Source organism: Salmo salar, chromosome 06 (genome assembly GCF_965601325.2).
Source record: "Salmo salar chromosome 06, fSalSal1, whole genome shotgun sequence".
NCBI classification, from domain to species: Eukaryota; Metazoa; Chordata; class Actinopteri; order Salmoniformes; family Salmonidae; genus Salmo; species Salmo salar.
This window is the reverse complement of record NC_138296.1, coordinates 25,757,501-25,782,500: the sequence shown is the minus strand read 5'-3', so window position 1 is coordinate 25,782,500 and position 25,000 is coordinate 25,757,501. Positions and strand designations below refer to the sequence as shown.

The 25,000-nt window shown below is 43.3% G+C and overlaps 1 protein-coding gene across 1 annotated transcript in view; it reads right to left on the bottom strand.

The window, feature by feature from the left end:
- Positions 1-8,322: 8,322 nt before the first annotated feature.
- Positions 8,323-25,000, bottom strand: part of LOC106606700 (heparan sulfate glucosamine 3-O-sulfotransferase 6) — a 28,793-nt gene continuing 12,115 nt past the window's right edge. Inside the window, exon 2 of the mRNA XM_045719974.2 lies at positions 8,323-10,278. Coding sequence (XP_045575930.1) covers positions 9,660-10,278 — 619 coding nt within the window. The 3' untranslated portion in view covers positions 8,323-9,659. The remainder of the gene's footprint in view (positions 10,279-25,000) is intronic.

The following is a 25,000-nucleotide window of genomic DNA, read 5'->3' as shown; positions in this document are numbered from 1 at the left end:
AATTTATATTGGCGTGCCTTTTATAATCTCAAACATTTCACAGATGAAATTGAGTCTCCACTGCAGTGTCACAGATGAGTGATGTTTGAGACGTGACTTATTGAGAGAGTTTAGGGAGGTTTTTGCTCTAGTTGTGTTGTGGGCCTGCTGCATGTTATCCCATTATAACAGTGGAGAGGAGACTATCTTCATCCACTGGCTTTATGAGACAGCATATTACACCTGTGTTTTTTTTGGAGGTGATCAGAGTATCAGACTTCAGGCCTGAGGTAACCCCTTGTCACCTTCCATCTCCACTTGAATCTCTATCTTTTGAAGAGGAACAGACTAAAGGGCTTTTCACATAACTGAGTCAAACTAACCTGAGCTCTTCTGTACTGAGCTTGCCTGGTTATGTGTCCACCATAGTGGCTAGTTGATATTGATATCGGGTCGGCACGGTAGTGTGAAAATGGTATGATTTCTTTCAACCTGCAACAACTCTCAACGGGAATGTTTCTTGTCATGGGATCAAACAAGTCTTTTTCATTTAGCTTCTTTCCAGGAAAGGACTCCAGATTTTCAGGCTTGTGTAAATTCTGTCTGACTTGATTACAGTCTGTAATTTCTCAGTTTCTCAAATCCACAGTCAAATGTATCCTCTTATCTGTAACTGGCTCGCGCTGTGCGGCTCAACCGTTGTCCATGATGGCGGTAAATAAGGGCCGTGTGGGTCTGCCAGCACTGCCCTCTCCGTAACCACATTCTTCCAGGGGTGTTTAACATCTGTTCCAGGTAGAATTACACTTCTCCCACAGGCCTCTGCTATCAGGATCAATCACAGTCTCAACCTGGCTTGTCCCAGGCCTGTCTCTCCCTGTAACCTGAGTCTGTGTGTAGTATACACCTTCATCATCCCACACCTCAGAGGCATTCTATCACCCAGTCTCACAACTATATGTCCCAGCAGCCTCCAGGGGACTAGGGTTATGTCCAACTTGTTCATCATCATAGCAACTATGAAAGGTTCCGTTCTAATGTCTAAGAATCTCACTGTAGCTGTAACTGTTCCCAACTATCGTCTATGATACAGTCTGGTGAACTATGATTGGGTAATAGCATATGCATGTGTACGCTTTGTGTAGCTACAGGTGCTCCTTTTTACGAGATATGATTATCGTCATCTTAGCTTATATGTGTCTGTGGGTATTATCCTCTAGTCTCCTCTATTAGGCTTGAACAATGAGTTCAAAGCCGAGTGTGGAGCCATGGCTTAGCATTCAGCACAGTGAAATGGCATGTTGTCATCGAGCGAGAGGCCTGAGAAGGTACACTTCTCAGGCCTCAGGGAGTGGATTACCTGCAGTCAGACCACAGCGTGTCTTCAAACCAACCCAACACTCACACACTGACAGTAACAATGATGTCATTCATTGCAGGGCATCAAGCCAGTGGGGTAAAAGTGAGCCAAAGAGTGAAGTCGCTCTTTGAAGAAAGGGAATCCCATTGTGAAAAGAAAACATAATTCTTTCTTTTGAGTGGGGAAACAAAAGCAATTCTGCTGTGGGGTATAACTTTTGCATTTCTACACAAAAATAAGCCCCAAGTTAACATGACCAAATACTGACACTCACCCACTCAGTCACACAAGAAAGGTATCAGTTACCATTTCATTTGTCTGAGATGCTTCCCCTGCATGTGAACGCAGAGGTGAGTGTGGTGGATCTTTAAAAGATGACAGGGCTGGTAGCTGTCATTCCAGGAGCAGGCAGAGGTGAGTGTGTTGGATCTTTAAAAGATGACAGGGCTGGTAGCTGTCATTCCAGGAGCAGGCAGAGGTGAGTGTGGTGGATCTTTAAAAGATGACAGGGCTGGTAGCTGTCATTCCAGGAGCAGGCAGAGGTGAGTGTGGTGGATCTTTAAAAGATGACAGGGCTGGTAGCTGTCATTCCAGGAGCAGGCAGAGGTGAGTGTGGTGGATCTTTAAAAGATGACAGGGCTGGTAGCTGTCATTCCAGGAGCAGGCAGAGGTGAGTGTGTTGGATCTTTAAAAGATGACAGGGCTGGTAGCTGTCATTCCAGGAGCAGGCAGAGGTGAGTGTGGTGGATCTTTAAAAGATGACAGGGCTGGTAGCTGTCGTTCCAGGAGCAGGCAGAGGTGAGTGTGGTGGATCTTTAAAAGATGACAGGGCTGGTAGCTGTCATTCCAGGAGCAGGCAGAGGTGAGGCACACAGGCAGGAAGGAAGGCAGATGAGTTTTGGAGGTTCATTTTACACAGACAGTCTGTATGACACGCTACAAATCAAATCAAATCAAATCAAATTTATTTTTATATAGCCCTTCGTACATCAGCTGATATTCTCAAAGTGCTGTACAGAAACCCAGCCTAAAACCCCAAACAGCAAGCAAAGCATGTGAAAGAAGCACGGTGGCTAGGAAAAACTCCCTAGGAAAAACTCCCTAGAAAGGCCAAAAACCTAGGAAGAAACCTAGAGAGGAACCAGGCTATGAGGGGTGGCCAGTCCTCTTCTGGCTGTGCAGGGTGGATATTAAAACAGAACATGGTCAAAATGTTAAAATGTTAAAATGTTCATAAATGACCAGCATGGTCAAATAATAATAATCATAGTAGTTGTCGAGGGTGCAACAAGCACGTCCGGTGAACAGGTCAGGGTTCCATAGCCGCAGGCAGAACAGTTGAAACTGGAGCAGCAGCACGGCCAACACCTTCATCCATCCTCATCACCCATCAGCAACCCATGACTGGGTGGTAGTGGTAGTAGCAGGTAGGTATCTCTCCTCTCTTGGCTTGAGGACACTGAGTTCCTGCATTTGGGTTCATACAGACAGCAGTTACCACCTTTTTTGTCGATTTCTCACCCCAAGCTCAAGCTCATCTGTAGGCTGGGCGGTGATTGGGAAACAGTAGACAACTTAAAAAATGTTATTGTGTCTGTTCATGTGAAGTCATTTTTCAAGTGTACTATTGAGAAGGTCCTATAGACTTGACTTTGAGAGTCCTATAGAGTTTTTTTTATCCAGTCTTGCCACGTCTGCGTTTAGAAAATGACAGTTCGTGATGTTCTGCTTGCATGCTGTGCTGTATGTATGTCACCAGACTGTACTGTGGTGTGGCCATCCTAAGAAAGCAGACGCCACAGGCACACACAGCTAGTGGAAAGACTGAGTGAGGGAGGATTCAATATCACTTGCATGACAACAAGGCACAGATATGTCCACATGGCAACGAATAAGAAACTATCGAGGAATAGATAGTATGGGATTTCATTGCTGGCGATTAGCTGAGAAAAATTGTGTGTGTGTGTGTGTGTGTGTGTGTGTGTGTGTGTGTGTGTGTGTGTGTGTGTGTGTGTGTGGGTGTGTGTGTCAGTCTAGGAAACCAATAGTTACATAGTTTATCTTCTTGTCCTCTTCATAAATGTCCTAATTAATGACTGAATCTTTGACTATAGTTGATCTCCCACACATGGAAGTAATTACTTTGTGTTCAAGTCAATCCATCATAAAGAATTTATAAGTGGGTGGTTGGGTTTAATAAAACCATGGAACATATCAAGAACCAATTAGTGCTTTATATAGGCATGGCAAAGCTTTACCATAGACTTATATAAAACTAGTCCTATACCATGGAACTTAAATACTGACTTATGGCATGCAGAATGGAGTCCTTGGCAGCTGAAATTGAACCGTGTAACATAACAGGTGTGTACTTCATTAAGGCTTAGCACGGTACCACCTGAAAGGGGGGTACAGCTAGCCTGGTCCCAGATCTGTTTGTGCCACCTTGCCTACTCATATATGGTAATTGTTTGGCCTGACTCCAAACAATGACCATATAGCCTATAGGAGTTGAAAAGACAGCATAATCAGATCTGGGACCATGCTACACTTACAAAAAAAGGGTTCCAAAAGGGTTTTTCGGCTGTCCCCATAGGATAACTATTTATGGCTTCCAGGTAGAATCATTTTTGGTTGCATGTAGAACCTTCTGTAGAAAGAGTTCTACATGGAACCCAAAAGGGTTCTACCTGGAATCAAACAGGGTTCTTCTATAGAACCCTTTTGGGTTCTAGATAGCACCTTTTTTCTAAGAGTGTAGGGCACATCATCTCTGAAGGTACTATGCTACCAATTGAAGACCTAGTCAACGGTTCACTAGGTAGTAGATGTATATTTCGAGGCAATCTCTAGTCTTAAAGAATTCTGTGATATCATTGTGCTTTTCAGATGTTAAGTGATATAGATTCAGTTGTTAGTCAAAACAGAATGCCTGGAATGTGGCGACTGTCAACAGTACTGTAGTAAATCATTTATTTAAAACCCTGTTTATAGTTTCAAGTGTGAAGTTTTCCCATCCAATTGATAATAGCAATTTAGCTCTGCACCTTGCCATTTCTGGGTGTCTGCCATCCTATCAATTTTAATTGTGGAGTTTTCAAAAAAAAAGCCCCAATAAGCTAATTATAAATGACTGGCAACTTGGATGCTTAGTGGTATTGAAGCAAGAGTTTTGTCCTGAAAACAGGTCCACCAAAATAGTATAAAGTCCCATTGTAAAACTTCCTAATCCCCAACTCTAAAAAACACTCCCTGAAACAGGCTTACTCACCACCAATTTAAAGTAAAACCATTTTGAGCCAAATTACTCTGAACAATTAAAGCCAGGGTCACTCTTTTAACAAGATCCAGTGTACTACCCTAACCACAGAGTGTGTGGAAAATGTGTGGAGTCCTTGTAGGACTGTCTTCATTTATGAGTAATCAAAGGAAACCTCTTTTACACTGTAATCCTGCTTTTATCTGGTGTGTACAAATCAGCCTTTTTTCTTCAAACTGAGAACCCTCAAAATCATTTAACCCTCCTCCGTGACTGGTTCTGATTAGTCTGCCATATGCCCATTGTAACGCGTGGGTGCAGAAATCAGGCGCAAAGAGCAGAGGGTAGGACGAATGCAGTTTAATGCAGGACTGAAAATAAGGTCACGCCAAGACACTAGGCGCAAAACCAGACCGGGCCAAAACAGGACCCACTACAGTGCTGCGTAAAAGCAAAATAACACATCCACCAACACTACACAGGAGAAACAAGCCCGCACAACAGCAAGCTGGCATTACCAGCTTAAATAGCTCCTCATCAAACCTCAACAAGGAACGGGTGAAAACAATCAGACCCAACCAACCAAAAAGGGATCGGTGGCCGCTAGTAGACCGGTGACGACTACCGCAGAGCACCGCCCGAACAGGAAGGGGAACCGCCTTCGGTGGGATTCGTGACACCCATATACGTCTCATCCGTCCCTTACGCAAAATATATAGGTCCCTCATCACGGTTAATCTCCAATAATTACTGGGCTGTAACCGTATCCATGTCAGGTGATTTTCATAAGGGTAAACAAATCGACAATGCTAGGAAGTGATGGCATGCATCAAATTGTGGCCTCAGATTCTTAAGAGCTGCATACCACTAGGGCCACAACAAATTGTCAAGTTGCGGAACGGAAGACGTTAAGGTTTATGAACCTGTAATTTAATTGATGTACTCATTCAGTCATGTACAGGTTTTATAGGTCTACATTGTTAAAACCTCCATCCTCTTCAATGTAAACAAATCAGTCAGAACAGCTGGATCACAGTTTCCCTCTGGGTTTATCTGTGGAATGATCTGTGTATGGAAACTAAAGTGCAATGATTGGTTATTGTACACTACAGTAATACTACAGTCATAGCATCACAGTTTGTCATTTCTGTTGGATAACTTAGTAAAGTCTTCTAAACTCCAAAATCCCCTTTTTGGCTCACGTGTGAGAAATTATGTCTTGGTACTACTGTTTTCACGAATGGGCGCAATGATGTCAGGGTTGTTTTACGATGGCATGTTCAATGTAACCAGGATGGAGTCTTTGACTGTCTACATGATCTGTCACATTACCAGACTTATTAAAGGGTTGAATCATATCTAGCAGATAGATCTACAGTACATAGAGCCGTCAATTCGGATGCCTACAGTGGATATCAATGAGAGTTATGTTATGCATGCACCTCAAGTTGAGACCATGCCCATAGAATGGAATGATTCAAATACATAGCCATTCCTCCGGGTCCCATTGTGCAATGTTTTGGGACAGCTTTGCCCAGAGCATCCACTCATACCATGCTGTGGTTGCCGTCAGGTTGCAGTCCCATTAGAGCCACAGTAGTTCAGCCCAGTGTATAATAAACATATAGCCTATGATTCATGTTCCGCTGATTTCATTAAGTTTACTGTTAGGCTGGTACCGAAGACATTGGTGCTAATGACTTGCCCAGATGGAGGAGGAATATGAAACAATGGACACACGCGCAGGCACAGGCAAACACACACACACACACACACACACACACACACACACACACACACACACACACACACACACACACACACACACACACACACACACACCACCACTGGGCTGGCACTCAGAAAAGGCAGCTATCAGCAAGACAGCTAAATAAAATATGGTACAGATGAAGTGAGCCAGGGACATTAAATGGTACTGAGGGCTACTACTAGCCTGTGGCCAGACGTATTTAAGTGAGGCGGATAGGTGGGAATGTGTGACAGGCATAGCCTACTGGGTGGAGGTACTGTAGACTACTAGGTGGGGGTACTGTAGACTACTGGGTGGAGGTACTGTAGACTACTGGGTGGAGGTACTGTAGACTACTGGGTGGAGGTACTGTAGACTACTGGGTGGGGGTACTGTAGACTACTGGGTGGAGGTACTGTAGACTACTGGGTGGAGGTACTGTAGACTACTGGGTGTGGGTACTGTAGACTACTGGGTGGAGGTACTGTAGACTACTGGGTGTGGGTACTGTAGACTACTGGGTGGGGGTACTGTAGACTACTGGGTGGAGGTACTGTAGACTACTGGGTGGAGGTACTGTAGACTACTGGGTGGAGGTACTGTAGACTACTGGGTGGAGGTACTGTAGACTACTGGGTGGAGGTACTGTAGACTACTGGGTGGAGGTAGGCAGGAGGCAGAAAATAGTGCCACTGCCAAGGTAACTGGGTACTAAACATAAACTGAGCCCATTAACTGTTCATCCTGGAGCTGTTCTGCATCCATCCCAGTCTACATTTCAGGGAGAAAGCTGTTCATCCTGGAGCTGTTCTGCATCCATCCCAGTCTACATTTCAGGGGGAAAGCTGTTCATCCTGGAGCTGTTCTGCATCCATCCCAGTCTACATTTCAGGGGGAAAGCTGTTCATCCTGGAGCTGTTCTGCATCCATCCCAGTCTACATTTCAGGGGGAAAGCTGCTCATCCTGGAGCTGTTCTGCATCCATCCCAGTCTACATTTCAGGGAGAAAGCTGTTCATCCTGGAACTGTTCTGCATCCATCCCAGTCTACATTTCAGGGGGAAAGCTGCTCATCCTGGAGCTGTTCTGCATCCATCCCAGTCTACATTTCAGGGAGAAAGCTGCTCATCCTGGAGCTGTTCTGCATCCATCCCAGTCTACATTTCAGGGAGAAAGCTGCTCATCCTGGAGCTGTTCTGGATCCATCCCAGTCTACATTTCAGGGGGAAAGCTGTTCATCCTGGAGCTGTTCTGGATCCATCCCAGTCTACATTTCAGGGAGAAAGCTGCTCATCCTGGAACTGTTCTGCATCCATCCCAGTCTACATTTCAGGGGGAAAGCTGTTCATCCTGGAACTGTTCTGCATCCATCCCAGTCTACATTTCAGGGGGAAAGTTGGGTTCCTTTTTTAAAAAGATGTTCCAACAGAGCAGATGTGTTTTCTTCCTGATGGAAGAAAGGAGTGGTGCTAATTCTACCCAGAGAGGGAAGGATGGGGTCTTTTTAAGACAGCTGACATATTTCATAATTTAAGGCCACAGCACACACAGCCCACAGACTGCACATGTGGTCTCACTATGTGGCGGGAGAGAGAAAGAGGGAGAGTGAAGGGGGGACGAGAGGGAAGGGGCAAAGAGAGGGAGAGAGAAGATGGAGAGGGAAGAGGAGGAGAGGAAAGAGAGGAGAGGGAAAGAGAGGAGAGGAAAGAGGGAAGCTGAGGTCTGTGCATGTTTTCTACTGAGGAGTCAGACAGAGTTTAGCCTCTTATTCCAGGCTTCTGAGTTCTCCTAGAATACATAGAACACAATAATACAACGCCTGGCTACGCTACACTAGGTAGAGTTGGGTCTACAGGCCTCCAAGGGTCTCCTGATGGTGGCTCTTAATGAGACCTGTTGTGGCTTGTAAAACACTGACAGGTCACAAGAGCATTACCGCACCACTGTGTGTTTCAGTAAAAAAAAACACTATGTGTTCATTTCAAATGAAGCTTTACTAAACATCTCAACATATTCTCATTTCAGTATGTACAATAGTGTTGTAAACTTCAGTATGGTTTAATATAACATTTTTACAGAGTAATACAAAACAGTTTCCTATACATAATTAAAAGGAAATAAACTTTGACAAACATAATCTTTAAGCATGTCATTTACAAATGACCTGGTAACGTCAAGTGAACTGGTAACGTCAAGATAATGATACTCATTGTACATTGCGATTAATCATTGAAGGGTAAACTATATATACACAAATCTGTTTCGGTTGCAAAATGGTGTTTCTGTACCCAAAGTGAGGTATCATTGTTGGATGCATCAAAGGTTTGCAAGTAAGAGAATCATTTTAAATGAGGCTTAAATAACTTTGAATTAAAAGGTGAAATAAGTATCACATCATAATTAGCTCTTTACCCAAGTGGAAGAAAAATGATTATGTGTACAAAGTCTTTGTAATAGAGGTTCATCATCCAATGTAATACTGTCCCAATGGAAATGCTGTAAACAGGGTCTGGTATTAGATTGACTTGATAGATAGTTACACATTTGGTTTTTAGATCTACAGTACCATTGAAAACACAAGTCAAAAGTCAAAAGAAAAGGATTGTCAACCCTGATAAAGAAATGTTTTGTTGCTTAGTTGGGTGGTCACAAGAATAATTAAAGCTACGTACACTTATTGCAATAAATACACTTTTCTTACTGTATCTTAAACATACATACACACACACACACACACACACACACACACACACACACACACACACACACACACACACACACACACACACACACACACACACACACACACACAAACATACATATACACACACACAAACATACATACACACACACACACACACACACGCTGGTCAGAAACAGGTTGGTTATAATCCTTTGTATAATTCATTGTAACATGAGTCTCCTCACACAGCGTTATCAAGTCATCAACGTCCTTTGGTCTACTTACTGTGTGACATTTATCATTATCTCCTGGTTCACGTACTTTACACTGGGGAAACAATTAGTTCTTACATTATTCTTACATGTAGCAACATACAAATATTGTAACTGAAACTATAAATGACAGCTTTATATCACTGTTCCATAAAATACCAAAAAATGCCAACATTTTGTATAATGCATACCATGTCACAAGTCAAAGTGGCAACCTAGAACCCCTGTTCCCTCATTAACAAATGTAATGTCAGTCTTGTGTTTCCTGTCTTGATGAAAGCAGTGACCTCTCCACATGTTTTAAAGTAATCATTTTCATCCTTTGGTTTGATTTTCCATGTAACATTGGTGGACGGCTCAGTCCCATCCAAAGTCTTGTCCAGTCATCCGGTAGAACCTGAGGTTGAATGGCCTGTAGAAGTCCCTGAGCCTCTGCAGTACCTCTGGTGAGATCTGTGGATGAGGCCTTCCTTTGGACTTCCCCAGACACCGGGGCCTGCTGCTTCCCTCTGGCTTCTTCAGACAGGGGAATCCCTTAGTCTGGTTGAAGTAAAAATGCTTGTCGCTCACCACCCTCTTCAGACCCAGGAAGTCCTGCACCCGGCCCATCTCCCCCGCCGGGTCGGACACTAGCCGCTCGCCACTGACGAACAGGAAGTGAGATAAGGGGAAGTGCTGGAGCCAGTTCTCCAGGTGCTTGGCGTACAGGCCGATGCGCACGGCGCTCCACGAGGTGTCAACCAATCCCGTAGAGGTATTCTTGAGGGCCAAGCTCTGGAAGGAGGGGAGGCCGGGTTGTTTGGACAGCGTCTGGGTATAGTCGGAGACTGCCCGGGTCACAGGGTCGCGGACGACTACAATGAGCTTGGTGTGGCAGTTCATGGTGCAGAGGCGACGAGGAGCCTCCTTGGTCACAAAGTAGCTGGGCGTCTTCTCCATGGTGATCTGACCTTCCAGGGTTCGAGGCATCAGGTTCCTGACAACAGACATGGAGAAGAATCAGTTACTGTCATTCACTCAACGACATGACAAACTTCACACTATGCAGTGTCATAAAGAGCTGGAACATTGTTCATAATATACTGTACATTGGATATGATTCTTACATCTGTGTGTTTTTACAGAAATAGAGAAGACATTACAGATATACCATTTTAGATACACATCTTTGTCTGAGCCAGATATACATCCTTCAAGTACAAAACTTTGTCCAATTTCTTTTAAATTGAAATATTTCATTTCCAAAAATACTATTTTCCTCTACAAACTCAGGTATGAAAAATTGCATTCTTAACTGCCACAAATCCAGCACTGTATATCTAAATAAACCTTCTCCAAAACAGTCATGATTAAAAGAGTACAGTCTATGTTTATGAACCAGTCCCCAGCCCATCCCAGTCCTGGTATAGGAGCCATGGGAAACTGGGAGGCCTCAGAGCCAATATGGATCTGATGAGCCAAAGCCACAAGAACCACTTAACAGCAATTTCCTTAAGACTTCCTTCTCCAGCCCCCTGTCCTCCCCCTTTCCTGCACCGCAGAGTGATGTGTTCCCCCCGCAGGCAGGCTCTGTGAAGAATCTAGCAATACCAGACGAAACAAATTCAGGACTACTATGAAACACAAGGCTAGCTAAGCTGCTTAGCTCAGTTACACCGCCTTTCTCACAGCTACTTTTAGTCTTAGATCATAGACAACCTCTGGTGAGAGATACTGTATACTGGAAAGAGATACAACACATGGAGTCCCAACTCTGTCCTGTAGGCAAAGATGTAACTGAGGTGTCATTAGAAACTGTTCCATGAGAAACAGTCTAGATTGAGTTCAGACAGAAGAATAAGCCTGTCACCTCTCTCAGCATCTGTTCTCCTATCTGCTCTGTGAATGTTCTGACATGGCTGTTTGCCTCAACAACAACACCAAAATCAAGTTCAGTGAAGTTTACTATAAAGCTAAAGTTTAAATCTGTCGATGTTCCCTTGAGCAAGACACTTAACCCTAATTGCTCCAGGGTTGCCGTTGATAATGGCTGATCTCTGACTCCACTCTCCGAGGGTGTCTCAGGGGGAGTGGGATATGCAAAAAACAAACTTGTATACGACAAATGTAAGCACCCACCTAATTATTAATTATCTTACCTATTGTACTGTACTGTACTGACCAGGGAAAACTCCTAGCTCTATTGTCTATAATTCTGCTTCATCTAAATTCATCAGAATAAATTCTGTTATATGCCATGTGTGTCTGGTCTGGGGGATTTGTGGGTAATGTAGGGAGACGGTCCAATCCTCTACTGACGTCTGAGGCCTCTGTTTTGTGGTGAGAATGAATTCAGGGAACAAATTGTTTTACTTAACAAAGGATGAGAAGAAATGTTAGTTTATAGCAATTACTTTTCCATCCATCCATCCATTCATTCATTCATCCATCCACATCATAAGCCTACAGATGTAGGATCTTAATTTGAGCCAGTTTGCTACAGCAGGAAAATAATCCTGTAGCAACAGTATGTGAATTATTATGTGGAATATAACTAATGGACATTTTTGCTGGGGTTCATCCATTTTCCGTAAGGGAAAATCAAGTTTGAGTTTATCAAAAGCTTCAGAAGCCTTTTTAAACCTTAAATACAGTAAAGGTTTAACATTTCCTGCATTGCAGGAAAGTTATCCTGCAACAAGGTGACCAAATTAAGATCCTACATCTGAATAGTCTGTTATTCTTAAGGAGACCATATTGTGGCTTTACTGAAAATAAACAAATTCAGCACATACTCTATGGACAGCCAGCACTTGAAAAAGTCAGTTTGTTTTTTATAAAAAGTCTTGAAGATTCGCCAAAACAATAATGGAGAATGACAGAAGTCCTTTCAAGTGCTTCTATGATTGACAACGGATGAAGCGCCCATCAAATGAAGTTCAAAGAGTTCGTCCAAACAATGTGTGATCCTAGTTTAATTTAGCCAGTTATTCCCCAGCAGGACTCTGGCAGTGGTTGCTGACTGACTTTGACGATGGTTCAGAGACTTTGACGACAGTTCAGAGACGTCGCTGGGTAAATAAAACTGTTCATTAGGCCTTGTGTCTGCTGCCAGACATGACATGGCACTAAAACAGAATGGTTTAGCTTAACTGAAGTTGGAATGAAAACCAAACCAAGAAAGGAGGGAAGCGAATCAAACGAACAAGTCATCTCAAACAGATTATAGTCATGATAAGCACAGATAGAGACCTCTGTACATTTCACATTTTATTTCAAATACTTTTCAAAATGCTATTATATTTAAGTAATCGATAGCGTGGGCATCATCTTGGTTGGCTTTTGAGGAGAACTAACAGTGATTTAACTCCTCTCTATAATCTCTCTATAACATCTTCTGACTTTAATGTAATTGATTTACTAGGTGGACCAATACCTTCAACCCTGTTGACATTCTAGAGAGCTTCAACAATCTCTAAAGGCTCAAATCATACAGACAACAGAGTGGAGCAACAACATGACCCCCTATTAGCCCTGAGCTAAGCACTGGTTTACAGTAGTTCAAAGAGTCATCTGTAGTCAAAGTACAGGGGTAATGTAGACTAGGTCTCCTGTAATTACAGGTGGACAGAACTAGAGCAGTGGTACTGTAACACCAGTGGAGTCTGCTGAGGGGAGGACGGCTCATAATAGTGTCTGGAAAGGAGCAAACACTGCAGCATTATACTCTGCTAATGTCTTTTCTGTTAAAATGTAGCAAATAAACACGTCCCATTTATGATTAACATCCCAAAATGTTAAAACTCCTAGCCAGATCGATGTGTCTGTCTCTGTATATATCTGTGATGACAACAGATACGACAGGACAGTGACAACAGATATGGAGGTGATGATGTTGGTTGGGTGGCTCTTCTGTCTGTCTCCTGTCTGGCCTCGTAAGTGATGTTTGTAATTGCTGTAATTGGCCATAAGAACATCTCCTTCCATAGTTATAAATAGTTAATGTGATCCCCCCTCTCGCCACCCTCCCCAGGTCCCTATCTATCCCCCCTCACAATCTGCCTCATCATTACACAATCAATAAGAGCCACTCTCTCCCTATTATCAATGTCTTTGTGTGCCTTAAGTGTCAAGCACAATCAATATGAGTCTGTACAATATTGGGACATGTGCTTCATGGGACATTCTTCGAAATTAAAAACAAGGAAAAGCAAGCGTCCAGCTAACTATAACATAGTGTAGTTTAAGAGCTAGCTAAAACATAGCGTAGCCCGAGAGCTAGCTAAAACATAGCATAGCCCGAGAGCTAGCTAAAAGTGTAGCCCAAGAGTTAGCTAAAACATCCATGTCTGACTGTTACAGCACTTAGAAAGGGAGCAAGAGGGCAAGGTAGAGTTCTCTATTTGGGGCTTTCTTGGAGAGCGTTGCTGAGCTTAGCCACAGGGTAGCCTAGTGGTTAGAGTGTTGGAGTAGTAATCGAAAGGTTGCAAGTTCAAATCCCTGAGCCTACAAGGTACTAATAGGCGTCTGGACAAGGCAGTTAACCCACTGTTCCTAGGCCATCATTGAAAATAAGAATTTGTTCTTAACTGACCTGCCTCGTTAAATAAAGGTAAAATAAATTAGCTAGTAGGTCCCCGCTGTTAGAGGATGTGGGTATTTTACCCTGAAGTGATATGCTTCTGATTATACGACTGATATGTAGCAACCAATCTGGAGCGGAGCGTATAAGCTACCCCCGCGGCTAGGATGTGGCTGACACATTTCCTGCCTTCACGATCATAACCCTGTAAAGTACTGGTACCACTACTACTACACAACATACTGTGCCTTCCTGTAAGAAAAACATGGGAAGTTTTGTGTCTATGGAAACGTGAATTGCTAAGACTTCAATGAATTATGACTGTACCAAAATGTTTGTAATATCAACAGTCAAGCAACACTATTTATTTGTATAAACGTCACACCATTCTGCTTTAGAACTGTAAAGTAATCATAATGCCTCCACTTTACTCAGAGGCAGAAGAGAAGCTGATTGAAATGGACGTTGGAGGATCTGCTCACTAGGCTTATTCAGCACAGAGCTTGTTGGAAGTAGTCTCTAAGTATTCAGGGCCCATATTCACAGAATCTCAGAGTAGGAGTGCTGATCTAGGATCAGATCCCCGCCCATAAAATCTTATTCATTAAGATCTGAAAGCCAGAACTTATCCTCGATCAGCATTCCTTCTCTGAGACGCTTTTTGAACACGGACCCAGAACTCTGCCTGTGAGATCCAATTAGACTGAAAATCAGCCCCATAAAGAGGCAGGAAAGCAAACAGCAAGCTGAAGAAAACAACAACTCCCAGCAGCCCTGCTGTGCACAGAGGGTGTCAGACAGAGACAGACAGACGGCCTGGGGTACAGGCAGGGCAGGGCTGTCTGACTGACTGTGGAAACCTTTTCCACCATGCAGTGCTTCCTGCCTCTCTGGATAGCTTGATAGCATGTTGTTTACTGTATTCTCCTTGAATGTCGTGGCACAATATCAGGCTTAAACCTGGAACCTTTTAGGTTTAATGACTGTTATGTGATGTTATGTAAATGACATTGACATTCTAAATGCACAGTGGATGTTTTGACTCTACTCTGTATAGATACTATCCAAACATTCTTCCAGTTTAACTGCATTTCACCTACAGAATGTAAACATGTCAAAAGAGCATGAGTAGACTTCCATTTCCCCAAAGATAAAACACTAACTGGTCTCTGATGATGTGATTGGATACACAGTTGAAACACTACAACAGGAAATGGGGCACACTGTACAAGAAGAGAGCCATCGAGCCTTTGACATGTGTACGTGTGACAATGAATAAAAAAATAAAAAAAGATTTAACCTTTATTAAACTAGGCCTAGCCATGACATCCTACTGGCGCCATGGCCGGGCCAACACTATGACACTATGAAGGGTCATGGCAGGCCGACATGCTGGCGAACTGTCACTGATGTCAAGTCTTTGTGACAGCTTCTTAAGGGACAGCTGAGCTGACCAGTCATAGTGTTGGCCTGGCCGTGGTGCCAGTAGGGTGGCATGGCTCGGGCTGTGGCGGTCACGGTAAATGACCATTAATTAACATAAACACTTTTAGCATTTTCTGGCTTCCACACATAGCCTACAAGCCACTGATGCAGACTTTCGAAGATCTACATTTTAAAAACTATAATATATCCATGTAATATAGCCTACACCATCACAATAAAGCCATTAAATATTTTAGACAGGTCTAAAGAAACAGGATGTGAAGAAAATGTAGTCTATTTCAGAAGAACAGAATGGCATACTCTAAGTTGTCTTTATGTTAGGCCCTGATCTGGTTATGCCATATGGCTCTGGGCTACACTAGTTCATTTAGCAGACAAGACTCTAATGATGATTTCAAAAAAGTTGCATGAAAGGCATGAGCTCTGCTGTACACACTTCATCAAGGCTGTAAACACTTCATCAGTCTCTCATTCACAATTTGACAAGCACTTGATAATGCCTCGAATTTCCCGGCTGCATCCACTTTGTGTGGCCGTAATGCCCCCTAAAAAAAATCCATGCGGCCAGTGGCCGTTGTGCTGAATATAATCATTGTAATTCCCTTCTCCCTGCTGTGTGCCGAAGAACCTCTCACAGTAAGTAAGGTGATCGGGTCTTTCTCACAGGCTACAAGTCAAGACCGACACATTGGGGACAGAACTGCATGGATCCTTATCCAATTCTGAGGCGCATATTGATATCTGAAGAACTGTCCACATTTACTTTTCATCAGCCAACAAGATGAGTAGGCCTAACGAACAGCAAAAGGACTAGCCTATATCAATCTACTATCCCCCATAGTACAAAAGTTGACCTATTCTATTCAGTGGGAGAAATAAATATTCCAAACATAGTCTGGGACAGTTGTCAGATGCGATAGATCCCAAATTAATAGAACCACTACCATAAAAAAAAAGTTTTTATGCAATGAGAACGTTTAGCTTAAAATGTTGATAAACTATTAGGCTATTTCTTCACATTATAAGCGCAGCAATGCGCACACGGCAGTAGGAAAAAAGTGTATGTTCCAGTAGCAGGAAAATACCACCAAGTGACCACAAATGCAGTTATGCATGTAATGCTTTTATTATAAAGGTGTGTTTTTATGATGAAAATTATCTTCCCAAACTTGAAACTCAGTTATCTCTACACCCGTTGTAAAGCGGATGAACATGCTTCATTTTAAGGCGTTATTTGGCCACTTTAGTTGTGATATAAACCTTAACAAAACATATAGGCCTATGGGCTAGTCTACATGAAGTGTGCTAATATATCATTCAATATATCAAGTGATAGGCTAATACTGTCACCCATCACACTATTCTTGATTTAATCTTGTCTTTACATATACCAAATAATATGTGTGTGAAATTTGTCATGACTCATGACCGCCGGTGTGGCGGTAATACGGTCACCGTAACAGCGCTAGTCATGGCCGCCAGACGCCTACAGTGTTGGGGCAACACATGGTGCAACACACCAAGGCCTAAGGATTGGCAGGGCTGCTGAGATTGAGCACCAACACTAGCCAAGCAATAAACAACATTCTGGACCAGTCTCAGTGAAGAACAGAACCTACAGAGCTGTAGCGATGGAGCCAGAGTTGGTGGTGCCCCCATGATTGCATGACTGAGAATTAACCATGAACCCACCCACACATCCGTACCATACCACTCTACCCTCTCTGTCCCTCTCACTCCAACCACTCTATCAAATGACTCTATCAAATGCTATGGAGCCAGAGACCAGGGGTGCCAATGTTTGATATCCCCATACCACACACACATCCACATCACTGCCCCCCCCCCCCCCCCCATTACATTATAGGAGGCGGGGGGTGCCATGTCTGAGTAATCTGAATCACAGCAACTTCACCTCCCCCCCACAATCACACACACATCCTCACCACTGGAGCCTTGAATCCCCTGCCCCCTCACCCCCCATGACACTCTATCAAACACTACGGAGCCAGAGACAGTCTGAAAGGTACGGTAACACTACCCACACACCCCAGACACAGCCTCACATCCACACCACTTCTCCCCCCGCTCCCTCCACACACACGCACGCACGCACGCACACACACACGCACACACACACACACACACACACACACACACACACACACACACACACACACACACACACACACACACACACACACACACACACACACACACACACACACACACACTATGAAGCACCAGAAAGGCCAGGACACCAGGATCTGGTGTGTCTCAGAGACGTAGTGTGTGTCAGACTGGAGGTGAATGCCTATGGATTCACAGTGTGTCTCCCGCCAGGCTCCACTGCCCACATCCACCCATTCATACTCAGATAGGAAGAGGAAAAGAATGGTTATACATAATATATAGTAGAGTAGGGGGAGGTATCTACACCAGAGCTTGGGACTAAAAGGTTCTATTTTCAAAAATATACTGCTCAAAAAAATAAAGGGAACACTTAAACAACACATCCTAGATCTGAATGAAAGAAATAATCTTATTAAATACTTTTTTATTTACATAGTTGAATGTGCTGACAACAAAATCACACAAAAATAATCAATGGAAATCCGATTTATCAACCCATGGAGGTCTGGATTTGGAGTCACACTCAAAATTAAAGTGGAAAACCACACTACAGGCTGATCCAACTTTGATGTAATGTCCTTAAAACAAGTCAAAATGAGGCTCAGTAGTGTGTGTGGCCTCCACGTGCCTGTATGACCTCCCTACAACGCCTGGGCATGCTCCTGATGAGGTGGTGGATGGTCTCCTGAGGGATCTCCTCCCAGACCTGGACTAAAGCATCCGCCAACTCCTGGACAGTCTGTGGTGCAACGTGGCGTTGGTGGATGGAGCGAGACATGATGTCCCAGATGTGCTCAATTGGATTCAGGTCTGGGGAACGGGCGGGCCAGTCCATAGCATCAATGCCTTCCTCTTGCAGGAACTGCTGACACACTCCAGCCACATGAGGTCTAGCATTGTCTTGCATTAGGAGGAACCCAGGGCCAACCGCACCAGCATATGGTCTCACAAGGGGTCTGAGGATCTCATCTCGGTACCTAATGGCAGTCAGGCTACCTCTGGCGAGCACATGGAGGGCTGTGCGGCCCCCCAAAGAAATGCCACCCCACACCATGACTGACCTACCGCCAAACCGGTCATGCTGGAGGATGTTGCAGGCAGCAGAACGTTCTCCACGGCGTCTCCAGACTCTGTCACGTCTGTCACGTGCTCAGTGTGAACCTGCTTTCATCTGTGAAGAGCACAGGGCGCCAGTGGCGAATTTGCCAATCTTGGTGTTCTCTGGCAAATGCCAAACGTCCTGCACGGTGTTGGGCTGTAAGTACAACCCCCACCTGTGGACGTCGGGCCCTCATACCACCCTCATGGAGTCTGTTTCTGACCGTTTGAGCAGACACATGCACATTTGTGGCCTGCTGGAGGTCATTTTGCAGGGCTCTGGCAGTGCTTCTCCTGCTCCTCCTTGCACAAAGGCGGAGGTAGCGGTCCTGCTGCTGGGTTGTTGCCCTCCTACGGCCTCCTCCACGTCTCCTGAAGTACTGGCCTGTCTCCTGGTAGCGCCTCCATGCTCTGGACACTACACTGACAGACACAGCAAACCTTCTTGCCACAGCTCGCATTGATGTGCCATCCTGGATGAGCTGCACTAACCTGAGCCACTTGTGTGGGTTGTAGACTCCGTCTCATGCTACCACTAGAGTGAAAGCACCGCCAGCATTCAAAAGTGACCAAAACATCAGCCAGGAAGCATAGGAACTGAGAAGTGGTCTGTGGTCCCCACCTGCAGAACCACTCCTTTATTGGGGGTGTCTTGCTAATTGCCTATAATTTCCACCTGTTGTCTATTCCATTTGCACAACAGCATGTGAAATTTATTGTCAATCAGTGTTGTTTCCTAAGTGGACAGTTTGATTTCACAGAAGTGTGATTGACTTGGAGTTACATTGTGTTGTTTAAGTGTTCCCTTTATTTTTTTGAGCAGTGTATGATTCTGAGATAATTGGCTTTAAAGTTCAGAACCCTCATTTGATTTGAATGGTGTCAGAATTTTAAAAAATATATATCTTAATTTTTTTACAACATTAATTGTATTTAGAGCATTATATAGGTAGAGAACATTGAACAGAACAAGGCTATGTCAATAACTCAATTTTGACAAAAATGCATATTGAACCGTATAGTCCCAAGCTCTTGTAACACGCTCCTTAAACAAGAGTAGGATACCATTATCATAGGTGTGGTAGAGAGGAGATGGACTCGCCAAATCTGTAAAAAACATTCATGTGTGTGTGTTTGAGCGTGCATGTGTATGCATGTGTGCGTGTGTGTGCGTGCACATGCGTAGGCTTCTCTTTTTAGAGATGAAGTGCAGCGGAGCCCATTACTAATTAGTGACTAGAAAAGAAGAGCCCAATCATAATAAAGTATCATCACAGGGTCTGAGGTCAATGATGCGTCGCCGGAGAGTTTTCTGGGGAACGGCTAATGCCTTCAACATTTACACACATTAAAGTACATAGGCCAAGCAGTCAAAAACCATGTAGCCGCTGTCAGACCTGGGCTCAAGTACTATTTGAAATGTTTCAATAGTTTAAGCGTTTCTTTTAGCCTGCCCACGATTGCCAGGCGGGCAGGGCTTGGACTTTTGGGACCTTTCTATTGGTTCAATTGCAACAGGCAAGGTTAATGAGGCACAAATAAAGTACTTCAACTTATTTTGAATAGCATTTGAACCCAGGTCTGGCCGCTGTTTTTGTAGGACGTCAACGGTCAAGTCCATGACATGCTGCTGCCATTCTATATTCAACTGTACATACATATGAAAGTTATCTTTAGAAACATATACTTACAAGATTTTTATGTTACTGCATTTAGCTCTCGTATGATTGAGAACTTGAAACAGTTTGATTACGTGTGACAAAGCCATTGGCCCGTGAGCCCTCAGGGTAATTTCAGCTTATTTCCATTAAACGTTTTTCATCGTTTTTAACCTAACATTATTCTTTGTGGGGATGGCAGAGAAACCATGCATGACAACCCAAGGCATCTGAAACATTTCATTTTGGCCTGTCGAAGCGAGCTATTATTTCTCCTCACAAACACGTTTCTCCTTCCTACTGACTGACTGACTGACTGACTGACTGACTGACTGACTGACTTATTAATGCTGGGAGTGCAGCTAAAATGGCAAAACGTTCTGATGTCTCCTCAGTACTTTCTGGGATCGCTAGAAATGGACCACAATGCACCTCAAATTATTATAATTCCCACCATATGGGGTGTGAGTATAGGGCCTAGTAGCCTACCGTATCCCAATGGCGCCACCCCACCCCCACCTCCACCTTAACTCCAACCCACCCAGGCCCAACACTATTTAAACACTATGCAACGAACGCTACAGCCACTTCCTGTTCTGTTTGCAACTGAACGCCACAGCCACTCATGGTCTGTTAGACAACTCAACACGGCCTTCAGCCTCTACTTATCATTAATGGCCCAAGGGCAGGACAGTGAGGGAATGAGGTGTGGGGAAAATCCCCTTTACTCTAATGGAAAATCAGGCTTGCGTACTGTACTGTAATAATGGGTTACTTTTATAGTCCGTTTTATACATTGTCTGGACTGAGAGTGATGCTGTGAGATTTTGGGTTCTAGATTGGTGCAGTGAGTGTCAATTTTACTTGTATAGTTTACAAAATCCGAAAAAATGTATAATTGTTTTATTTTGATTGAAACCAGAAGGACTCATCCATAATTTACAGTCAGATGGATAGGAGATACATTTATCTTGTCTAATCAATATTGTGGCATGCATGATCAATGTGTTTCAAATTCTATTATTATTATTGAAACAGATGGGAGGGGAGTAAGAAGGAAAGGATAATCGTCTTCCATATTGATATCATTGAGCATTACACTATTCTTACTGAATGTACACATGGAATTCTGAAGCGGGTTATAACAACAACAACAACAAGGTTATAAGTATGCATTGACTACAGTATTATTTAGCTTGACAGAAGCGTCCTGCTCCTGCAAGCTTCCAGTAGGCCTACAGTACCTTTTCCATGTGTAGAGAGAGAGTATGGTGTAGCTGTGTGCTAAACCGACCATTTAAACTGTGTTTGGCTTCCATAATGGTCATTGCAATAGATATTTTAACATGTGGTTGATAACACCAATGAGCATATCACTGATAACAACAATAACCAACAAGGACAGTGAAAATCCACCTGTTGTAATCATCACGTCCATATTGTTGTGAATTGTTAGATATTACTGCACTGTTGGAGCTAGGAACACAAGCATTTCGCGACATCCGCAATAACATCTGCTAAATATGTGTATGTGACCAATACAATTTGATTTGATTTGATTACTACATGACTTAATTGACGGCACTTTGTGAGCCTATGGGATTTCCAGTAGTATTGACGTTTCCCCGTGCCCTCATGCCGTTGCCCTGACAGGATTTATACTATAATTTAATTGCAATCCGATTGGCTGAGGCCTTCGGTGTCAGGGGTAAAGGTCAGCCAATTGACAAGCTGTCAAAATATTGATGACATCAGTTGCGTATTGGAGTTTTTCCTCAAATTGAAATGCAGTAAAGATCTTTTCATGAATCACGCAGTATCATCATTGCGCACATTCACTGACTGGCTGAGTACTGTATGCTTGATTGTATTCATACACAGTACAAATCATGATAAGAGGACATACACATTCAACAGCTTGCCTACCGTATGTTTTTAGAATTGCAATATGTAGCTAGTTTATCTTTCTGTATGAAAGTGAGGAGTGGAACAAGTGAACGGCATCTTATTCATAATTCTTTCATCTTTATGAAAGCAATATGAAAAACAAGTGGAGACCCATTTTGTCCAGTCAAGATACTATGGCTGAGTTTACACAGGCAGCCCAATTCTGATCTTTTGTCCAATTATTGGTCTTTTGACTCTTTTATGGTCCAGATGTCCGACTGGACTGTAGCTCTTCTGATGTGATGTCTGACTGGGTTTGATCCCAACCCAAATAAATCTCCTCTCTGCCTCAGAGGCATACATGAAGAAGCTACTCTCATATAATTCACTGTCTGGGTGAAACATGTCAGAAGGCACTGACTTACGGATGGACTTTGTCAACGACGTCCACATCTTGAGGCCAGCTTGCAGGTTTTGAAACATGGCACTAATTTACACTGTATGAAATTTCACTGCATATTCAGTGGTCCTATTCACAAGAGGGTTCTCTTTTGGAGGAATATGTGTGACATTCTTGCTGGGATTTGAGAAGTTAGGAGGTGTGTGTGTGTGTGTGTGTGTGTGTGTGTGTGTGTGTGTGTGTGTGTGTGTGTGTGTGTGTGTGTGTGTGTGTGTGTGTGTGTGTGTGTGTGTGTGTGTGTGTGTGTGTGTGTGTGTTGGGGAGGGGAGGGGGGTTAGCAGGAGAAAGCACAAAAGTAGAAAAGCATGTTTCATACAATTTGGTTTATTCATACAGTATAACTCAATAGGACTGGATAAAATTCCATGATCTCTCTTGATCCATCTGTCTTAAATCAAGTCTTTAAGGCGGTGTCACACTGGTATACACAATGATTTAGTGGTTTGTAATATTTGGTTTTATTTGTTAGTCATCAATCCATTAATCAAATTGAAAAGTGAATAGGAGTATTTTCTACCATCAGCCTTTCCAAGAAGTCTGTTTTCTCCCAGTCCCTCCCTGCTTTTCCTGTAGAGGTGTTTACCTGCCATCTAAATGACAAATGTTTTCCCCCCAGAATGAGCCAACGAGGCATTTTGTCATTTCCATACAATAAAGATCCAAAACGTTCATAAGAAAGCAGAAGAACAAATTAGTTCATTATAAAGTCTTCAACAACAGGAGGCCGATCTATAAAAACAGTGACAACTCATGTACTTCATTGTGCCCATGTCGCGGTGACATAAGCATAACAATCCATGCCATTGTGCTACGGAAAGTTGAGGTTTGCCGGTTTTCCTGTTTCAACTGTGTCTGGTGTGGCTCTCACAGGGCCCATATGAAAAACATTGGCCCTAAGTCTATTTAAACCCATGAAACAACACAGAAAGTCATTAAATCCCCCTTTTGATTCTGATGGGACTGTTCTGTGGCTTTTTCTAGTTCAGTAATGTCCGTAGGCACACATGAAAACTACACAGACACACACACGCACGCAATCACACACTCACAAGCATAGAAGCACGCATGGACGTACTGTTCACACACACACACGCCCACCCACTCTCTCTCTCTCACGCACACACACACACCCCCACCCACCCACCCACTCTCTCACAACCACTCTCTCACACCCACTCTCTCTCACACACACACACACACACACACACACACACACACACACACACACACACACACACACACACACACACACACACACACACACACACACACACACACACACACACACACACACACACACTAAAGCTCCGGAAAGCTGAGGAAAAGAGCTGGCAAGAATCACAGAGCGAAGTCAGTGGAAAACACTTAAAAGAGGTCTGAGCAGCTTTGTCTTATAGCAGACAAGGATTTTTGGAAGACAATGCGTGGGATGGGATTGTGTGTGTGTGTGTATTAAGTCTCTCCAGTATGCATATTGCCCCTGTATGTCCCTGTGGTTGACAGTCATAAATTATACGGGTTTTTTTTCTGACAGTGCACGAGCAGTCCCTCTCCCACTCTATTAGAATCAGATGCAGTCATCATATTTCACTGTCCAGGACACATGGCTCCAGACATAATATCACAATGCACTGTTGTCAGTCTTTCTCTGTCCGTAATCATGTGTCTCTCTGTCAATGACAACGCATTTGGTTCCAAATCTGCATGAGGCAAAGGGTCACACAATGTAGATAAAAAGTTACAGTTGTAGATAAAACGTTTATACCGTTTTTTACAATCCCATTGGCACTAAATTCAGAACGTTGTGGTCATTTTTCAAAACTCTAGACACAAAACTCAAAACGGTCATCACTTGTAACACAGGCTGTCCAATGTTCAAAACATTGCATTGTGCATTCATATCTTTAAAGAAACCTTGCACTTGCAGAATCATTGGTTCAAATAACTCATTTATCATGAAATACCATAGGAACATTCATTTAGATCACCCACACACAAGATACCAATAGTTTCACTGTGTAGTTGTTCGTTCAATCATTAAATATTGTAGTACAAAATATGTGATACATGTTTCATTATGCTACTACACGTAAGTACATCACTGTAAAATGACTAGTAGAGAGAATACTACAGACACAGTGGAATCATTGAACAAAATATGACATTTATTGATGAAATACAATAAAATCACTCATAGGTTTCTTTGAATCAAAGCTAAAATAATTAACTACAAAAAAAGAAAAAACTACAGTAAAACATCAACTGCAGTGTTCCTCACCTGGCTTACTGTAAAAAGCAAAACAAAGGATTGATTACTGTACTTCTATATTTCCCTCAACCCTGTCTTGTGGATTTGGCCATAGGTTCTCATCCACATCAAAATACAATAAGTGAGATTCACAGGCCATTTGGCGGGTAGCTAAAGCTCTGTTGACAGAATGCAGCTGTCGTTCTG